This window comes from Mirounga leonina, unplaced genomic scaffold (assembly GCF_011800145.1).
Source record: "Mirounga leonina isolate KUSES-001 unplaced genomic scaffold, KU_Mleo_1.0 Mir_101046, whole genome shotgun sequence".
NCBI lineage: Eukaryota > Metazoa > Chordata > Mammalia > Carnivora > Phocidae > Mirounga > Mirounga leonina.
In genome coordinates, this window is record NW_023270055.1 from 413,219 (window position 1) to 432,556 (window position 19,338).

General features: G+C 36.6%; 1 protein-coding gene across 1 annotated transcript in view; it reads left to right on the forward strand.

Annotated features, from left to right (window-relative positions):
- Nucleotides 1-19,338, forward strand: part of LOC118008845 (probable ubiquitin carboxyl-terminal hydrolase FAF-X) — a 150,793-nt gene that overhangs the window by 15,071 nt on the left and 116,384 nt on the right. The window contains exons 2-6 of the mRNA XM_035002701.1: nucleotides 3,631-3,884; nucleotides 12,786-12,931; nucleotides 14,179-14,258; nucleotides 17,107-17,219; nucleotides 18,503-18,778. Coding sequence (XP_034858592.1) covers nucleotides 3,780-3,884; nucleotides 12,786-12,931; nucleotides 14,179-14,258; nucleotides 17,107-17,219; nucleotides 18,503-18,778 — 720 coding nt within the window. The 5' untranslated portion in view covers nucleotides 3,631-3,779. The remainder of the gene's footprint in view (nucleotides 1-3,630; nucleotides 3,885-12,785; nucleotides 12,932-14,178; nucleotides 14,259-17,106; nucleotides 17,220-18,502; nucleotides 18,779-19,338) is intronic.

Below are 19,338 nucleotides of genomic sequence, written 5' to 3' on the forward strand. Positions count from 1 at the left end.
GCTTCCTGCGGAGCAGGGAGCCAGATGTGGGTTTCGATCCCACGACTGGATCATGATCTGAGCCAAAGGCAGACGCTTAAAGACTGAGCCACCCAGGCGCTCCTATATGGGTGCTTTTGACTGTCTTCATTTCCTTATTTTTTCCCTTTTGTTTTTGGCAGTTTTGAACTTGAGTTATTTTTGACTAGTGTCTAGTGCTATAGCATGCTTCAGTACTAACAGTGGCCTCCAGCCTGGTACCCAAACTATACTGCCACTTTCAGGTTCCTGGGAAATCCCCAGAAAAGTTAAAAATCTGGACTTAAGTTCTTATTTATTCCTTCTACCCGAAGGGAAGAACCATTAGGAGCTAGTAATTGGGTATTATTTTCCTTTTTGTATTGAGCTACTTAGGGTTGCCTTGAGCTACATTGCGTTGGGGGATGGGCTAATTGAAGTAAAACGATTTAAAAATTTATCCTGCTGTGAAAGTCATCCCTTTTGTTATGGATTCATTCACCTGGGTCCTGAGTCCAGTTTCACTTACCTAGGTCCTTAACCAGTTTCAGACTTTCTCATAAATGTGTTTTGGTCCATATATTGCTGTTAACTGGGTGTCTCTGTGGAAGAGCTAGGGCCTGGAGCTTTTTATTCTGCAATCTTGCTAACATCACTCTCTTCATACTAGCTTTTATCTTGAGAAAGGTGATACTTGTCCAGTCCTGGAATATGTTAAGAGGTACTGGAGTTTGAATATGAAAAAAATTACTATCTAAAGGAATATTCTGTTGCTGTTTTGAATTACCTTTTAAATGATTTGAGTAATTACTAAATCTTTCAGAAACTGTATTTGTAGTGCAGAGTTTCTCCCTCCACAAAACAGTCTGATTAGTATACCTTAATAAAGCCATATAATTTTTTTTTAAGATTTTATTTATTCATTTGAGAGAGATACAGAGGGAGTACAAGGAGGGGGGGAGGCCGGGGGGGGGGAAGAAGGCTCCCCGCCGAGCAGGGAGCCCGATGGGGGGCTCCATCCCAGGACTCTAGGATCATGACCCGAGCTGAAGACAGATACTTAACCGACTGAGACACCCAGACCCCCCAAGACATACGGTATTTTAAAACAGTATTATTTAAGGCTGAGACTCTTACTTGAAATCAAGCACTAATTTCCATCTCTTTCCTCTCTGATTAAATGGAGTCTAAGGCACAGTTCCCAGTATCATTTCTAGAGAATTGATATATAGCGTGTTTGTGATAAGCTTTACTGGTTTTGACTCACGTCTTTTCAGATTATATCTGAAAACCTTGTTTTCAAAATATCCATCAAATATTCAAATGCCTCACAGTACACTGAAGCATGAGAAAGCAAGTTACTTGTTGAAAATTACCTTTGTCTTGTAACAATGAGACACTTTGAGGTTTCTTTATAGGTATGGTGGTATTTCTATGAAAAAGACATGGGAACAGTGATTATTCTTCATACCTTTTCAAGATAGGAGGTGATTTCTTTGGGTCTGAGTTAATGTTTAACTTTAGAAATTTACTTTACTCCGTACATATTTCTTGTTCATCATTTTTGATTTACCAAAGACCAGTCTTCTCAGTACTTAAGGTGTCAGAAGCCAGTAATCTAACATGCTTAGGAAAAAGGGAATTTTTATCTGGTGGCACAGAGATGAATGTGAGTGATAAAATGAAAACCAGGGTAAAGTTTATAACCTAAAACTTGATATATCCTATGATGAAAGTTTGCTCAGCACTAATCAACAGCTGGAAGTGGAGCATGTTAACAGGAAAAAAAAAAGAAAAAGAAAAAGTCCCAGAGAAGTGGAACTGTGAGAAGAGAAAAAATAGTGTATAAATAAGGAATGCTTTGTCAGAAGCAAAAGATTATTCTGTGATATAGGAGAAAGATAATTTTGTTTGAGGGAAGGAGATTGCACTGCCATTTTGTTTCTGTTTAGTCTAATAACAGCCCTTTGTTGAAAATGATTTAGTCTTTTTGCTAGGTTACATTAACTGTGTATCTTCAGGTAGAGGGAAATGAGCAGACAGAAAATGACAGGGGAATACAATTTTAAGATATTTTAGCTCAAATAATCTCAGATGCCAAAAGGAATTCAAAGCAAAGGAAAAGCTTATGAAGAAAAATTTAAGTAGAAAAATACACCCTCCTCCCCCTCCACTCCCACCTCCAAAAAGAAGGGATTAATTGTATCTAGGCTTGCATACTTTCTTACCTGTGCTTTGGTCAAATCACTTAACCTCTTAGAGTCTCAGGTTTCTAATTCATTGAAGAAATGTCACAAAATACCTGTAACCTGCAGAGTCATATAGGGATAAATAAGGTCTTGATCCTGGATCATCCATCTTGATCCTGGATCATCCATCATCTCCCACACAAAAAGCACTTAGGCAGAAAGCTTTGCATGTAGTTTTAGAGGAATTGGTTTATTTCCAAGTCCATTCGTGGACCTCCTATAAGTCCATCTTCAAAAGCAATGAATCAAATGACAAAAAGGAATGACAAAAACATCTTTAAAGAAATTTCCAAAGGACAGATATTAATGGCTTTTGATAGGGGGGATTTAGGCATATTTTTAGGCTCAGAATAAAGATCCAGAAAGAACTTGAGAGAATTAAGATTGGAGACAGAAGACATATGCACTGGGATCAGGAGCCCCAGTAAAAGGACAAAAGAAAAAAGAGTAAACTTGAAATAGTGAAGAATGAAATGAAATTGACAGCTCACTTTCTTGAGTTGAATGAAAAAATTATTTGAATAGTTTTTGTTAGCAACAGAACTCACAGAGAAGATGATAGGGGGTTTCTCTAAGTTTTGGAAGTCATCTACTTCATATAAAGCATGTTTATATGCTTGGTAAAAAGGAAAAGATACTTAATGTGATCTTATGGCAATCACATATGGAGGGGTTATGTGTGCATTTATGTGCCTATACTTTGGGGTCCTTTTTGCATTATGTGCCTATACTTTGGGGTCCTTTTTTTTCACAAAGTAGTATACAGCTTGTTTTTGAATATTTATATTCTAACAGTGTTTTTAAGGCAGAAATTGACAGGCATTTTTATTTTTATTTTTTTATTTTTTTAAAGATTTGTTTTACTTATTCATTTGAGACACAGATACTGAGAGAGGGAGGGAGAAAACATGAGCAGGGAGCGAGGCAGAGGGAGAGGGAGAAGCAGGCTCCTCGCTGAGCCAGGAGCCCGATGTGGGGCTCGATCCCAGGACCCTGGGATCATGACCTGAGCCGAAGGCAGACACTTAAGCATCTGAGCCACCCAGGCGCCCCAGGCATTTTTAGATTCTTTGGTAAGACAAGAATGACAACTAGAACCTTGCATTTTTTCTGGGGTACTATATATAATGTTAAGACTGTACGTTTTATGTTTTCTTGTTATAACTACTTAACTACTGCTACAAAAATAGGAATTTAGTAGGTTGAACAGCAATATTAATAAGAATTTACCTTTTCACTTGTTTCTGTTAAAACCATCTGTTAATGAGGAAAGCCATTTGTTAATGTCTATAGTGGTGATGTTACCACCATACACATTAAAATTGGAATGATTGTCTTTTTAATATTTAAAACAAATATGCCTTTTTTTTCCTTCTACTTTTAGGTTATGAGATGGTCTCTGCAAGATGGTCTGTCCTTGAATTGGAAATTTTTAAGGCTGACATATGCTGGTACTTTATCTCCTTTAAGTGTACTGTAATTTCTTCTGTTACAACCACTGCATAAGCAGACAAGATAGCAAAGATCTGTTCTATGTCAAGTATGACAGCCACAACTCGTGGCTCTCCAATAGGAGGGAATGACATCCAAGGCCAGGCTCCTGATGGACAATCTCAGCCCTCCTTCCAGCAGAATCAGGTAGGACATGTTAAGGCTGTGTTTTGGGTGCCATGAATTACTAAACAATGATACAGATGTCTTGAATAATTTATAATCATGGAAGCTTATTGTCATTTTAAATTACATTTAAGAAGAGTCACAGAGACTTGTAGGAAACCTACTGTACTTGGTTAAGAATGTTCCTTTTTTTTTTTTAATATGACTCTGAGGACAAAAGAATTTAGTTATTTTGTAACAATTTGTTATAAGCATAGATTTAAATCAGCTCTTTATTTTGGAATCCCATCTTTGTACCATACTAATAACCTCATAGCTATGGCTAAATAAAATATCTATGCCTTAGCTTCTGTACCTTTATTTCATTAGGTAAGTAGATTTTTTTAAAGTTGTAAGCTTCATTTATTATAGCATGTATAAGCCACCCACAGGGTGGGTGTGTCAGAGAACTGAGGACACTGTCCTGCCTGCGTTTGGGAGCCATGATGCTGGACGCGTGCCCCACACTGCCCACTTCCAGCATTTGTGAATGGCAGACCAGCCAGGGCCTCCATTATGTAACTATCCCAGAGGGATGTATGGTGGCAGAGGGGCCAAAGCTGGCCCCCAGGCCTGTTTGGTTGACAGGGTTTAAAATGTTTTTTCATTAGTTGCCAATAACTTAAAAATTAAAATATTTCACATAAAAATCTGGCTTTTTGGCTTCTCCAGATTTTTCATATTAGACTTGCATTCCACTTTATAGCAGTTAGTTACAACTGAATGACACCCACCAATTTCAGATGGGAAATCACTTCCCCACCACACCGTCTTGTCACTCGGGGTCAGTAGCCACTAGCAATTCAATCATGCAAATAGTTCTCATCACAGCAATGTCTCTGTTTCCTATCTCCAGTAATAGCAGGAAAAGTCAAAGTTGCACTGGAAAGGCCTCACAGTTCAAAGGCCTACCTTATTTATTTTTATAACTTTTCAGATCTTTGAGTTAGAGATCTGTGAACTAGCAGATTCTGTATCTTTAAATTGACAGTAAGTAAAACAATGTAAAGGGCTAGACCCAGATTTTAGTATCAAAGCTTAGTGCTGGCCTACATGGAAATATAATTTTTCTTTTTTCTGAAAGAACTGGTATATGATTAATGGAAAATATTTGTAAAAGGCTTAATATAATATTAATCCTTCTTTATTTCTAAAAGTGGTAATTTACATTTACTTTTTCTTGCTCAGTTTTTCTAGGGGGATTAGTTTCTTTAAACTTCCGCACAGTAACTTTTGGAAAATTACTAGCTTTGGGTTTTTTTGTTTATACTTATGTAAACAAATCTTCATTTAATCTTCATTAGTTCTTTCCTTTTGCTTTCTTTGTGTTCCATTGATGTTCATTTTCTAGTTTCATGATACAGAAATTTAGATGATGTTTAGCTTTTCTTTATTTTTATATTTTCCAAAACATGCATTTTAACATATTTTAAAATTTGTGTGGTGATATTTAATGTAAGAATTTTTTAAGAGGGCGCCTGGGTGGCTCAGTTGGTTGGGCGACTGCCTTCGGCTCAGGTCATGATCCTGGAGTCCCAGGATCGAGTCCTGCATCAGGCTCCCTGCTAAAAAAGCCAGTCTGAAAAGTTTATACACCATATGATTTCAACTATCCGACATTTTGGAAAAGGCAAAACTGGATAGGCAGGTCATTAGCTGCCAAGGGTTCAGGGGAGGAAAGAATGAAAAGGAAGAGCAAATTTTATAGCAGGGAAACTATTATATGATACTATAATGGTATATCTATGTCATTAAACACTTGTCAAACCCCAAAGAATGAATAAAGGAGGATGTGAACCATAATGTAAACTACGAAGTTTGAGTGATAACGACGTATCATTGTAGTTTTGTCAATTTAACTAGCTTTGGGTTTTTTTGTTTATACTTATGTAAACAAATCTTCATTTAATCTTCATTAGTTCTTTCCTTTTGCTTTCTTTGTGTTCCATTGATGTTCATTTTCTAGTTTCATGATACAGAAATTTAGATGATGTTTAGCTTTTCTTTATTTTTATATTTTCCAAAACATGCATTTTAACATATTTTAAATAGTAGCATGTAATATCCATTATTTCCAGTTTGTTTATTATGCTTTTCAGATGTTCTCTATAGCCTTGTTTCATTTTGTTTTGTTTTAAATTTGCTTGTTTTATTAGTAGTTGAGAGGTATGTTAAACTGCCTGGGATTGTGGACCTGCCCATTTCATTTTTTGTTCTATCAATTTAATTTAATTCAATTTTAAAGATTATTTGCGAAAGAGAGCCATGTGCATGTGCACATGCACTAGCAGGGATAGGGGCAGAGGGAGTGGGAGAGAGAATCTTCAAGCAGACTCCTGGCCCAGTGCAAAGCCCAACACAGGGCTTGATCCTAGGACCCTGAGCTGAAACCAGAAGTCGGATGCCCAACCAGCTGCGCCACCCAAGTGCCCTTGTTCTATGAATTTTAATGAGATATATTTCGAACTTATGAGATGCATGCAAACTGAGAATAGTGACTTGGGGTTGGATGATTGGCCCATTAATCTTTATGTAGAGATCTCTTTAATCTCCACTAATAATTCTTGTGTTAAAGTCTACCTTACCTGTGACATACTTGTATAAATGCAGCATTATTTTGCGGAAGGAGTGTTATTGTTATTTGGAATGTCTTTTCTTATTCTTTTTTTAAAGCACTCGTTATTTTTATCGCTCATTTTATTACTTGCCTGAACCCTGCCATTTTAAGTTGTCCACTTACACTTCCTTTCTTTAAAAAGGCTTTTTAGATTTACAGCAGAATTGAGCAGAAAGTACAGAGTTCCTATATCTCTCCTTCACCACCATCCTACTACCACCCCATACACGTGTTAGCCTCCTCCACCAGAATGGTGTTTGTTAAATTGACAAAACTACAATGATACGTCGTTATCACTCAAACTTCGTAGTTTACATTATGGTTCACATCCTCCTTTATTCATTCTTTGGGGTTTGACAAGTGTTTAATGACATAGATATACCATTATAGTATCATATAATAGTTTCCCTGCTATAAAATTTGCTCTTCCTTTTCATTCTTTCCTCCCCTGAACCCTTGGCAGCTAATGACCTGCCTATCCAGTTTTGCCTTTTCCAAAATGTCGGATAGTTGAAATCATATGGTGTATAAACTTTTCAGACTGGCTTTTTTCACTTAATATGCACTTAAAGTTCTTTTGTCTTTTAATGGCTTTGGTTGCTCTTATTTGTATCTATTTTGTTTGTTGTTTGTTTTTAATCACTGAATAACATTCCATTGTCTGGGTGTATCACACTTCATCTCTTCACTTTCTGAAGGATATCTCAGTTGCTTCCAAGTTTGGGCAATTATGAATAAAGTAAATATTCATCCATAGGGAGGTTTTTGTGTGGAAATGTTTTCAACTCATTTGAATGAATACCAAGGGGTACGATTGCTGGATTGTATGATTAGTGTATATTTAGCTTTGTAAGACATTACTAAACTGTCTTCCAAAGCAGGGAGAGCGGCAGACTGAGGGAAAAGAAGGCTCCCTGCTGAGCAGAGAACCAGTGTTGGGACTTAGTCCCAGGACCCTGGGATCATGACCTGAGTCAAAGGCAGACGCTTAACTGACAGACACCCAGGCATCCCATGATCCATTCAATCTGTGTGTGTGTGTGTGTTTGGTATTTTATGAGGGTTATTTTTTTTTATTTTTTATTTTGTTTCGTTTGTTTTTAAGTTTTCAGTTTTTATTTAAGTTCTAATTAACAGTATAATACTGGTTTCAGGAGTAGAATTTATTGATTCAGCAGTTGCATATGATACCAGGTGCTTATCGCAGGTGCCCATCACCCTTTTAGCCCATCCCCCATTGTCCCCCCATACCTGCCCTCCATTGACCCTGTTTGTTCTCTGTAGTTAAGAATCTCTTATGGTTTGAGAGTCTGGTTTTTGTTTTGTGTCTTTTTTTCCTTTGTTCGTCTGTTTTGTTTCTTAAATTCTGCATATGAGTGAAAGCATATGGTATTTGTCTTTGATTGACTTATTTCACTTAGCATTATACTTTCTAGTTCTATCCATGTCATTGCAAATGGCAGGTTTCATTCTTTTTCATGGCTTAGTAATATTCCAGTGTGTGTGGGGGGGGGGGAAATCACATCTTCTTTATCCTTTCATCAGTTAGTGGACTCTGGGGATCTTTCCATAATTTGGCTGTTATTGGTAATGCTGCTATAAACATTGGGGTGCATATGTCTTTTTGAATCAGTATTTTTGGGGGGGTCCCCTTACTACTCACCATCTTAACTTCTCAAGTAAATACTTGGTAGTGCAATTGCTGATTGAAAGGGTAATTCTGTTCTTAACTTGTGGAGGAACCTCCATACTGTTTTCCAGAGTGGCTGCACCAATTTGTATTCCCACCAACAGTGTAAGAGGGTTCCCCTGTCTCCATATCCTCACCAGCACCTGTTGTTTCATGTGTTGTTGATTTTAGCCATTCTGACATGTGTGAGGTGGTATCTCACTGTGGTTTTGATTTGTATTTCCCTAATGATGAATGATGTTGAGCTTCTTTTCATGTGTCTGTTAGCCATCTTGGATGTCATCTTTGGAAAAGTGTCCATTAATGTCTTCTGCCCACTGTTTAATTGGATTATTTGTTTTTTGAGTGTTGAGTTTTAGAAGCTGTTTATGTATTTCAGGTACTAACCATTTATCAGATATGTCCTTTGCAAATACCTTCTCTCTTTCTGTAGGCTGCCTTTTAGTTTTGTTGATTGTTTTCTTTGCTGTGCAAAAGCTTTTTATCCTGATGAAATCCCAGTAGTTCATTTTTGCTTTTGTTTCCCTTGCCTCCAGAGACATGTCTAGTAAGAGCCAATGTCAAAGAGTTTCTGCCTGTGTTCTTTCGGATTTTGATGGTTTCCTGTTTCACATTTAGGTCTTTCATCTGTTTTGAAATTTAATTTTGTGTATGGTATAAGAAAGTAGTCCAGATTTATTCTTCTGCATGTTGCTATCCAGTTTTCCCAACACCATTTGTTGAAGAGACTTTTTTTCCATTGGGTATTCTTTCCTGCTTTATTAAAGACTAGTTGGCCGTATTGTTATGGGTTCATTTCTAGGTTCTCTATTCTGTTCCTTTGATCTATGTGTCTGTTTTTGTGCCAGTTCCATACTGTCTTGATGACTGCAGCTTTGTCATATAGCTTGAAACCCAGAATTATGATGCCTCCAGATTTGCTTTTCTTTTTCAAGATTGCTTTGGCTATTCAGAGTCTTTCGTGGTTCCATACAAATTTTAGGATTATTTGTTCTAGCTCTGTGAAAAATGCTGTTGGTATTTTGATAGGGATTACATTAAATGTGTAGATTGCTTTGGGTAGTATAGATATTTTAATATTATTTTAATATTCCTAGAGCATACATTGCACTTTTTTTTCTTTTTTGCTTTGTTTCTGAGGAAATGTCCAATTTTGCTCTTTTTTTTTTTTTAAGATTTTATTTATTTGAGAGAGAGACTGAAAGAGAGAGAGCATGAGAAAGGGGGAGGGTCAGAGGGAGAAGCAGACTCCCTGCCGAGCAGGGAGCCCGATGCGGGACTCGATCCAGGGACTCCAGGATCATGCCCTGAGCCGAAGGCAGTCGCTTAACCAACTGAGCCACCCAGGCGCCCTCCAATTTTGCTCTTATCCTTGGCCCTTTGTTAGGTATACATGAGGAGTTCCCCCCCCCCGCATGGTTTCTTCCAGGATTTTTCTTTAGCACTTATTTTCTGCAGTTTGAATACCATATGCTTAGATGTCATTTTTTAATATATATATATTTATTCTGCTTGGCATTTTCTGAGTTTCCTGGCCTGTTCTTTGGTGTCTGACATTAATGTAGGGGAAATTCTCAGTTTCAAATTTATATTCCTTCCTCCCTTTCTTGGCATCTGGTATTCCCACTATGTATATGTTACATGTGTCTAGTTGTCCTACGATTCTTGAATACTCTTTCTTTTTAACTTTTTGCTTCCAGTGTTGGGAGTTTCTCTTGACATATGTTTAATCTTAGAGATTCTTTTCTCATCTGTGTGTTATCTACCAATGAGCCCAGGAAAGCCCCCCAAAAAACAACTTTGTTGTTAGTACAGTGTTTTTTATGTCTAGCATTTCTTTTTTCATTCTTTCTTAGAATTCCATCTCTCTGCTTACATGACTCATTTGAAATTTTTTTCATGTCCACTTTTTCTGTTAGAGTCCTTAGCATTATCAGCTGTAGTTATTTTAAATGTTTGGTTGAATAATTTCAATATCCTCGTCGTATCAGAGTTTCATGTTTGCTCTGTCTCTTCAAACTCTGTTGATGATTGTTTACTATACATTGGATTTTCTGTTGAAACTTTTTTAAAAAACAAAACAAAGGGGCGCCTGGGTGGCTCAGATGTTAAGCATCTGCCTTTGGCTCAGGTCATGATCCCAAGGTCTTGGGATCAAGTCCCACATCGGGTTCCCTGCTCAGCGGGGAGCCTGCTTCTCCCTCTGCCTTTGCCTCTCTCTCTCTCTCCCTGTCGCTCATGAATAAATAAATAAAATCTTAAAAAAAAAAAATTGTATCTCCTCAACTTGTAAATAAAAAAAAAGAAAGAAACTTAGACATAATATACTAAATAAAAGGAACTACTGTAAATAAGCCTTTCGTATTGTGTAGGTATGGAGGAACAGGATGGCTAGAGAGAACTGGAATTGAGTATTTCACTTTCCTCCACATGGAAGTCTGTACCAGGCTAGAGTTTCATATTTCCCTTCTAATTTGGTTCTTATGAAAACCTATATTAGGACCTGGTAAAGTAGGGTAGGCTCTATTAAGAACAGAATGACTGTATCATATTTCAGAATGACTACTTTGCATCTCTTCTCATGCAAATGAGGGACTTTTTCTGTGATCTGTCTGATGACTTGATAGGATTTCTGGAGGTAAAATTACAAAAATATGAGTGTTCCCTTCAGTCTAGACCCTCTGCAGTTTTTAACTCTCAGACATTCCACATCAGCTTCCAAGCAATTCATCCAGTACTGTTTAGGTTTTTCTATCCCTCTCCTTATTTGTATGGAGGTTTTTGCTCATGGTTTTCTGCTGTCAATTTTTGATTCTCTCTATCCCTCTGATCTCCCATCTGATTTTATGGGCAGCAGTTTGCCACATGACTATAATTTTCCATCAGACCTGTGAAGAGTTGTTGATTCCGTTTATTACTTGTTAGGGAGGAGTGACAACTCCCAGCTTCTTATAAGCTGAACTAGAAATCAGAAGTCTCCTATCCTTTTACTTCTCTCTCTCTTTTTTTAAGATTTTATTTATTTATTTATTTATTTATTTATTTATTTATAGTTGGGAAGGGTAGCAGGAGAGAGAGATCCTGGGATCATGACCTGAGCGGAAGCCAGATGCTTAACTGACTGAGCCCCTGCTTGCTTCTCTTTTTTGTCCTTATATTTAAGCATCTATATGTAGCTTATGGCCATGTTCTGTGTTTTTGTCTTGGTTTTTCAGTTGTATTTTCAGTCCTTTTAATATAAATGCTGATATATTTGGGATATTTGTCTCTTATGGTTTATGAGCCTTAAGAATTTGGGAACGGGGGTGCCTGGGTGGCTCAGTTGGTTAAGCGACTGCCTTCGGCTCAGATCATGATCCTGGAGTCCCTGGATCGAGTCCCGCATCGGGCTCCCTGCTTGGCGGGGAGTCTGCTTCTCCCTCTGACCCTCCCCCCTCTCATTTGCTCTCTCTCATTCTCTCTCTCTCAAATAAATAAAATCTTTAAAAAAAAAAAAAAAGAATTTGGGAACGGCTTGGGGCGCCTGGGTGGCTCAGTCGTGAAGCGTCTGCCTTAGGTTCGGGTCATGATCCCAAGATCCTGGGATCGAGTCCTGCTTCGGGCTCCCTGCTCAGTGGAAATCCTGCGTCTCCCTCTCCCACTCCCCCTGCTTGTGTTCCTGCTCTCACTATCTCTTTCTCTGTCAAATAAAGGAATGAAATCTTTAAAAAAAAAAAAGAATTTGGGAATGGGTTACCTGAGTGATTTCTTTTTTTTTTTTTTTTTTTTGTGGTCAGCATCTCAGCTAGGGTTGCAGATATCTGAAGACTTGACTAGTGCTGGCGTATCCATTTTCACAGTGGTTCACTCCATGTGGCTTTTGATTAGAAGCCTCAGTTTTTCAGCACATAGAGCCCTGCAAAGGACTCTTTAAGTGTCTTCAAGTCACGGCACTTAACTTTTCCCAGAAGGCTTGTTCTAACAGAGAGGAAGAAAAAAGTCTTGATAACCTTTGTGGCTTGACCTCAGAAGTTACACTGACATTTTCAAAAAGATAAAGGATTAAGAAATTTCATTACAGGGCGCCTGGGTGGCTCAGACGTTAAGTGTTTGCCTTCAGCTCAGGTTATGATCCCAGGGTCCTGGGATCAAGCCCTCCATCAGGCTCCCTATTCAGTGGGAAGCCTGCTTCTCCCTCTTCCACTCCCCCTGCTTGTGTTCCTTCTCTCACTGTCTCTCTCTGTCAAATAAAAAAATCCTAAATAAAAAGTTCATTACAACTGTGTTTTATTAGCAGTAAACATTGTAAAAACTAATGTTGTCTACTTATAACCTATTCAGTCCATGCAGTTCTATGTACTTTAATTAATTTATCAAATATTCTTAATCTTTAAGTCTTAAATTTTAAAAATACAGTAAATGTAAATCCTTTACAAAAAGGATGAAAAGTGTGATCCCAGTTTCATTAAATATTTATAGATCTATATGGAAAATTTTAAAGTATAATGTTTTCACTAAACATATGTTGATACTAAATTGCTTAATGTTATACATATATGTCCTTGAAATTTAAGTCTGGAGTATTTAACTTTTTAAGACCTCATCAGCTGACTCCTCCAATGAGAATTCCCTAGCAACTCCCCCAGATGAACAAGGTCAAGGTGATGCTCCACCACAGCACGAAGACAAAGAACCTGCATTTCCACATACTGACTTGGCAAAGTTGGATGACATGATCAATAGGCGAGTTGTTTTGAGTTTTTTTTAATGGAGCTAATAAACTAGAAAAGAATATTTTCTTTTCTATTAGCATTGCCACTGCTACAAAAAAGAGTGGATTGCAGTGTCAGAATAGTAATTTTAGTGTTTTCTTAATTGCTGTAATACTTAAGTCATTGTCAGATACTTTGTAAGTCATTGTTAATGCAGGCACTGGTATGAATTTTTAAAAATTGAAAGATGATATGAGTAAAGATTTTAAATTAATGATGCTTTGTGATCCTAATGGGTGTGTCTCATTCCTAGAACTATAGATAGAGGGTTCCTTTTGTGTGTCTATAAAGATCATTTCTCCTTGGTACACTGACTACTAGACTTGCTGGATGACCTTTCTTATTTATAGGACATCCATTCTCTATAACAGATATTATTGTAAAAGATTGTAGTTTGGTAGTTTTTTATTTTTATTTAAGTGTACTTATAATTAGGACTGGAGGACTGAGTTATATTAAATCTTTAGTGACAGGGAAATTTAAAAAAAGACAGCTTTGCATAACCTATAACTAAAACAACAAAAAGTGTCAATTTACATCTAACAGATTTTTTTTGTAAAAGGTATCTTTTGTTGTCTTTCTGTAGGGATTTAGGGACAGCTGGAATAGAGTTCTTTCTGGGAGGTAGTGGATTAGTCAGTGGAATATATTCTTTAAGTACTAAGCTTTTCATTATACCAGGGAAAATCCTAGCCTGGGTATGGTGGCATCTGCATTGCTTTTGATGTAGGAGTATGCTCAGGATGATACACAGGCTTAGAGGTTCTTTAAGTCATGTAATTTTCAAGAAAAGTTGGTATATGTCGTGTTGAGGTGAATTAAGGAGAAATGAGCCATTTGTCTCATTATTTGTCTTTGTGAAGAAGATTCAAAGAAATATTACTGATATCTGAACCTCAAAAGAATACTTTTTTCCTACTGACTTTAACAGTGGGTATATTTAATTGATAATTGATTATTTTTAGTTTTAGGGGCCTGTGAAAGTTATTTATTGAATTCTCCTTCATTGCTTTAAAAAATTGTGTGTGTAGATACAGTAGTTCATTCTTAGTTTCACAAAGCAAAATTTGCCAATCTCTTCTCTCAGTTTATGGTGAATGTACAGTATAGTCAGGGTTTTTTCACTTTTTCATAGTAAAATTAATTTTGTACATAAGTTATAGTATTGCATTTATGCTCAACTAATAACAACACTTTTAAATTTTGTAATAATTTTAGGCCTCGATGGGTGGTTCCAGTTTTGCCGAAAGGGGAATTAGAAGTGCTTTTAGAAGCTGCTATTGATCTTAGTAAAAAAGGTGAGTGATGTTATATGTTTTCCATAATATATGCTATTATAGATACTTATATATTCTTGAAGGCTTTTGTTTTTTTGTTTTATAAAGTTACAGTATATTCTTAGACCACAGTATCTCTCTAAACTTTCTTTAGGGCTTTTATATCTATATCTAGAGCAAAGGTTCATAAAAACCTTGGGGTAAACTTTTAAGTACCTCTGACTTAAAATTTCATGCAGATTTTATATGTTAGTATTTGTAAGAGCAGGATCTTTTGGTTTGTATATTTTTGAAGGAGCTATTAAAAGTTAAAAATATTTTCTAAAGTGTAATAATTTTTTTAAAAATCTGTAGTACACATTAAAACATATTTAACAATTTAAAAATGCTAGATTGCCATATGAATCCAGATTTACCAATTGACCTTTTTGCATGTAAGCGTATGTTAATTTGCAAGTAATTCCAATAAAAATTATTTAAACCTGCCATTTGAATTACTTACTGAAACAGCCAGTAAACGGAAAGATACACCAATCTTATTTTTTTATGAAAATTGCTGTTGCATTAATATTTTTGTAACAAAATGTCGATTGCATTTTGACTTTTTAAAAACTTATAAAAAAACATTTTTTTTTAAAGATTTTATTTATTTGTTTGACAGAGAGAGACACAACGAGAAAGGGAACACAAGCAGGGCGAGTGGGGGAGGAAGAAGCAGGCCTTCCGCAGAGCAGGAGCCTGATGTGGGGTTCGATGGGATCATGACCTGAGCCAAAGGCAGACGCTTAATGACTGAGCTACCCAGGCGCCCACAAAAAATTTTTTGGGGGCGGAAAAATGTCTTGATAAATAAGGTCTTTTTTTTTTTTTTTTTTTTTTAAGGCAACTGATAAATAATCTGGTATTTTTCAGTATTTCCCAAACATAAACGTTTTATGTTAGAGTCAGTCGCTTTTTGATGACTTTGTTCTACCCGATATTAGATGCAGCTGAATTCTTACAGGAAATGGCTAATTTTTGTAATATTCTCTACTTGCTCAAGGCCCTGAAGGGTAAAAGAAAAGGGCAATTCCATTTTATATTCTGGATAATTCAATAGGCAGATTTTTAACATCTTTGGTATCTGTAATGTCTATTACACAGTCTGTGTTGTGCTTGTCTTGGCAATGTTAATACTTTAACAATTGTCCTACAGTCATTTAAAGAATTTTTTTGTTTTTAATCTTACAAATTATGAAAATATTTTATCAGGTAACAAATGTTTCTCAACACTCAAGTTCCTTTTTTAGTTTGCACGTTTGTAAGTTAATTGAAGGACTTATGAACTAGGCGTGTTTTAAATCCTAAAGGTAAAAAATGAACAAAAATTGAAATGCTACTTTGTTTAATAGCACTGCCGTTCAGTGGATGTGTGTAGTTTGCTGAGGCTATTCCCCATTCATTTTTTCTGGGATTCTGATTACTGTGAGGCAAAGTTTAAGTTATTTTAAGGGCAGCCCTGGGGTTTTGTTTGTTTGTTTTTGTTCTTGTTGGTTTTGGCTTTTTTTAATCTTTTTAAATTTTTTTTTTTAAAGATTTTATTTATTTATTCATAAGAGACAGAGAGAGAGGCAGAGGGAGAAGCAGGCTCCCCGCTGAGCAGGGAGCCCAATGTGGGACCCGATCCCAGGACCCTGGGATCATGACCTGAGCTGAAGGAGACGCTTAACCATCTGAGCCACCCAGGCGCCCCTTAATTTAGGAAATGTTTTGTTTTTTGTTTTTAAGATTTTATTTATTTGGGGTGCCTGGGTGGCTCAGTCGTTAAGCGTCTGCCTTCGGCTCAGGTCATGATCCCAGGGTCCTGGGATCGAGCCCCACATTGGGCTCTCTGCTCAGCGGGGAGCCTGCTTCTCCCTTTCCCACTCCCCCTGCTTGTGTTCCCTCTCTCACTGTGTTTCTCTCTGTCAAATAAATAAATAAAATCTTTAAAAAATAAAATAAAAATAAAGATTTTATTTATTTGACAGAGAAAGCGACTGCAAGACAGGGAACACAAGCAGGGGGAGTGGGAGAGGGAGAAGCAGGCTTCCTGCTGAACAGGGAGCCCGATGTGGGTCTCAATCCCAAGACCCTGGGATCATGACCTGAGCCGAAGGCAGACGCTTAACTGACTGAGCCATCCAGGTGCCTCTGTTGTTTTTTTTATTATGTTAGTCACCATACAGTACATCATTAGTTTTTGATGTAGTGTTCCATGATTCATTGTTTGTGCATAACACCCAGTGCTCCATGCAGAACGTGCCCTCCTTAATACCCATCACTGGGCTAACCCATCCCTCCACCCCCCTCCCCTCTAAAACCCTCATTTTGTTTCTCAGAGTCCATAGTTTCTCATGGTTCGTCTCCCCCAGTCTTGGGTTTAAATAATCTATCGACACGTATATGATCTAAACCAAACTACACTGTGCAAATTTAGTATTTCTGAGTTCTTATGAAGAATTAGAAGTTTTCTTTTTGGCACTAAGTGTACTGTTTTTCTTTAGCCATAGGAAATTAAAAAGAATTAAGCATGTATAGATAATGAAAAGTGATGAAAGGACTAATTAATTTCAAAATCAAGACAGAGTTCATGTTTTAATTTGGTGTTAAACAATTTACAGCCAAACGAAATTTTAAAACGGTTACCTTTTTTAATGTTGTCAACTGTATTTTCAGTGAGTTTAATGCTGTGAAATGCTTTCATTCCCTTTTTACCCAGTAATTTTTTTTGTCTTAAAGTTTAGTAACCTATCTGGAAGCACTTTCAGTTTTATTAAGTGATATAATTGGTCAGGGAAATGTTTTCTTTATGCTAAATTTATTGTAATTTTTTTTCATCCATTCTTAGGTCTTGATGTTAAAAGTGAAGCATGTCAGCGTTTTTTTCGAGATGGGTTAACCGTATCTTTCACTAAGATTCTTATGGATGAGGCAGTGAGTGGCTGGAAATTTGAAATTCATGTGAGTCTTCTAATTTATTTGAGCGACTCATACTTGGTGATTGCCTAAGGGTTTATCTTTGGAAAATATTGTGAGTAACATATTAAATCTAATATGTGTGACAGAATTGAAGGTTTTTAAGAACAGTCTTGTCTTTTAGAATGAATTTGAGATTTTGAATCCCAAGTGCCTGTGACCATATGCATATCCCACATTTCATCAAATGTATCCTGTTATTGATTGTAAGAGTCCACTATTTTTCGTAACTTTAAGAAAGAAAAATACCCAGATGGCAAATAGAAGCCTCCCAATATAATTAGGACACCAAAGGGTATAATTTTAGTACAGATGAACCTGATAAATAAATTCATAATGTGGAAATGACAAGGAAAATTTAAATCTTACAAGCTTAGAAATTTAAACCACAAACCAGTAATCCCACAAGTTTTTGGTATGACTTCAAACTACAGTTTTTTAGTAATTACAAAAGCCAAAATCTGAAGTGTTCCCAAATTGGTAATGTCTTCAAGTAAATGGCTGCAGGAGATGTACTGTGAGGAAATGCCTTAAGTCTAGGACAGTGCAAGCAAATGCAGAATAATGCAAGCTGCCATTGATTCTTAGATACCTTTGTAACCAGAGATTTTGAAAGTGAAAAAATATACATCTTACTTGAATCATTGAACTCTAAAACCTGGTTCTTATGAACATAGAATTAATCAAGATCTCTAAAGCAAACAGTATTGTTCGGTGGACTTCAACCTAGAAAATATAACTTGAACATTCCCCACAATTGAATATAGCATATAAATCCTAACATTTTCTGATTTGACGTACTTTTTAGTGTTAGAAGTTGACATTTGGGGAGTTATCTGACTTTTGAATTGATATTTAGATCCAGGTCTTCTGATCTTGGATAGTTGACAGGATTTTGAACATTTAGGTTGTGGAATTTTTGCCTCTAGAGTACAGATTCCGAAGAAAGAAAATGGTAATTTGCATGTCTACTTTGTGGACACAGAATAGAAAAAGACAACCAGTGGTGCCTACTTCATCTGTAACCTTTCCCACATAGCTTTTGATTTTAGGTGCAATATAAATCTGAAGTAAGTTAATTATTAATTTATTTTTACTGATATATCAGTTTGATCGCAGTACTTGTGAAGTTAAGCAGAATTCAGATGACCAGTATAGAAAAATGGAAGGAGCATTATTAACAAGATTAGAGTATTTCTGTGCTTGAAATTACAGTGTTACTCTTTTTAAATGAACTCTTCTTGTTCTTGTCCCCGTTCATATTACAGAGGTGTATTATTAACAATACTCATCGTTTGGTGGAGCTTTGTGTGGCCAAGTTGTCCCAAGACTGGTTTCCACTTCTAGATCTTCTTGCTATGGCCTTAAATCCACATTGCAAATTCCATATCTACAATGGTACACGTCCATGTGAATCAGTTTCAACAAATGCTCAGTTGCCTGAAGATGAACTATTTGCTCGTTCTTCAGATCCTCGATCACCAAAAGTGTGTTGGTTTTCAAAATTAAATACTGTTTTGTGTTACTACAAAACTTCAGTGACATGAACCTTTCTTTAAACATAATCAGTATATAACTTTGTTTTATGTGGGTTTGTTTAAAAAACACATTATTTAATATATATAGTGATTCATTAACATTGTACAGTGGGCCAACAGCATAAAACTCATGCCTGACCAAAGCTTATTATGTATTGATCAGTTTATGAATATGTTTATATTGGAACTTTATGCTATATTTCCCCTAGTAGCAAGATACTGTATTTGCTCCTTCAGTGTTCAAAGTGACTTTAGAGAATATAACCATTTTAAGTCAAGAGCATGAGCAGTACTTTGCACTTATATGTATATTTAATTTATGAGAGCCATGTAAGCAAATTTTTTTAAGATTTTATTTACTTGGGAGAGAGAACACGAGCAGGGGGAGAGAGAAAGGGAGAAGCAGACTCCCCGCTGAGCAGGGAGCCCCACTTGGGGCTCGATCCTAGGACATTGAGATCATGACCTGAGCTAAAGGCGGACACTTAACTGACTGAGCTACCCAGGTGCCCTGTAAACAAATTTTTAAATTTTTACTATTTTGTGACACATCCTAAGGCATTTTT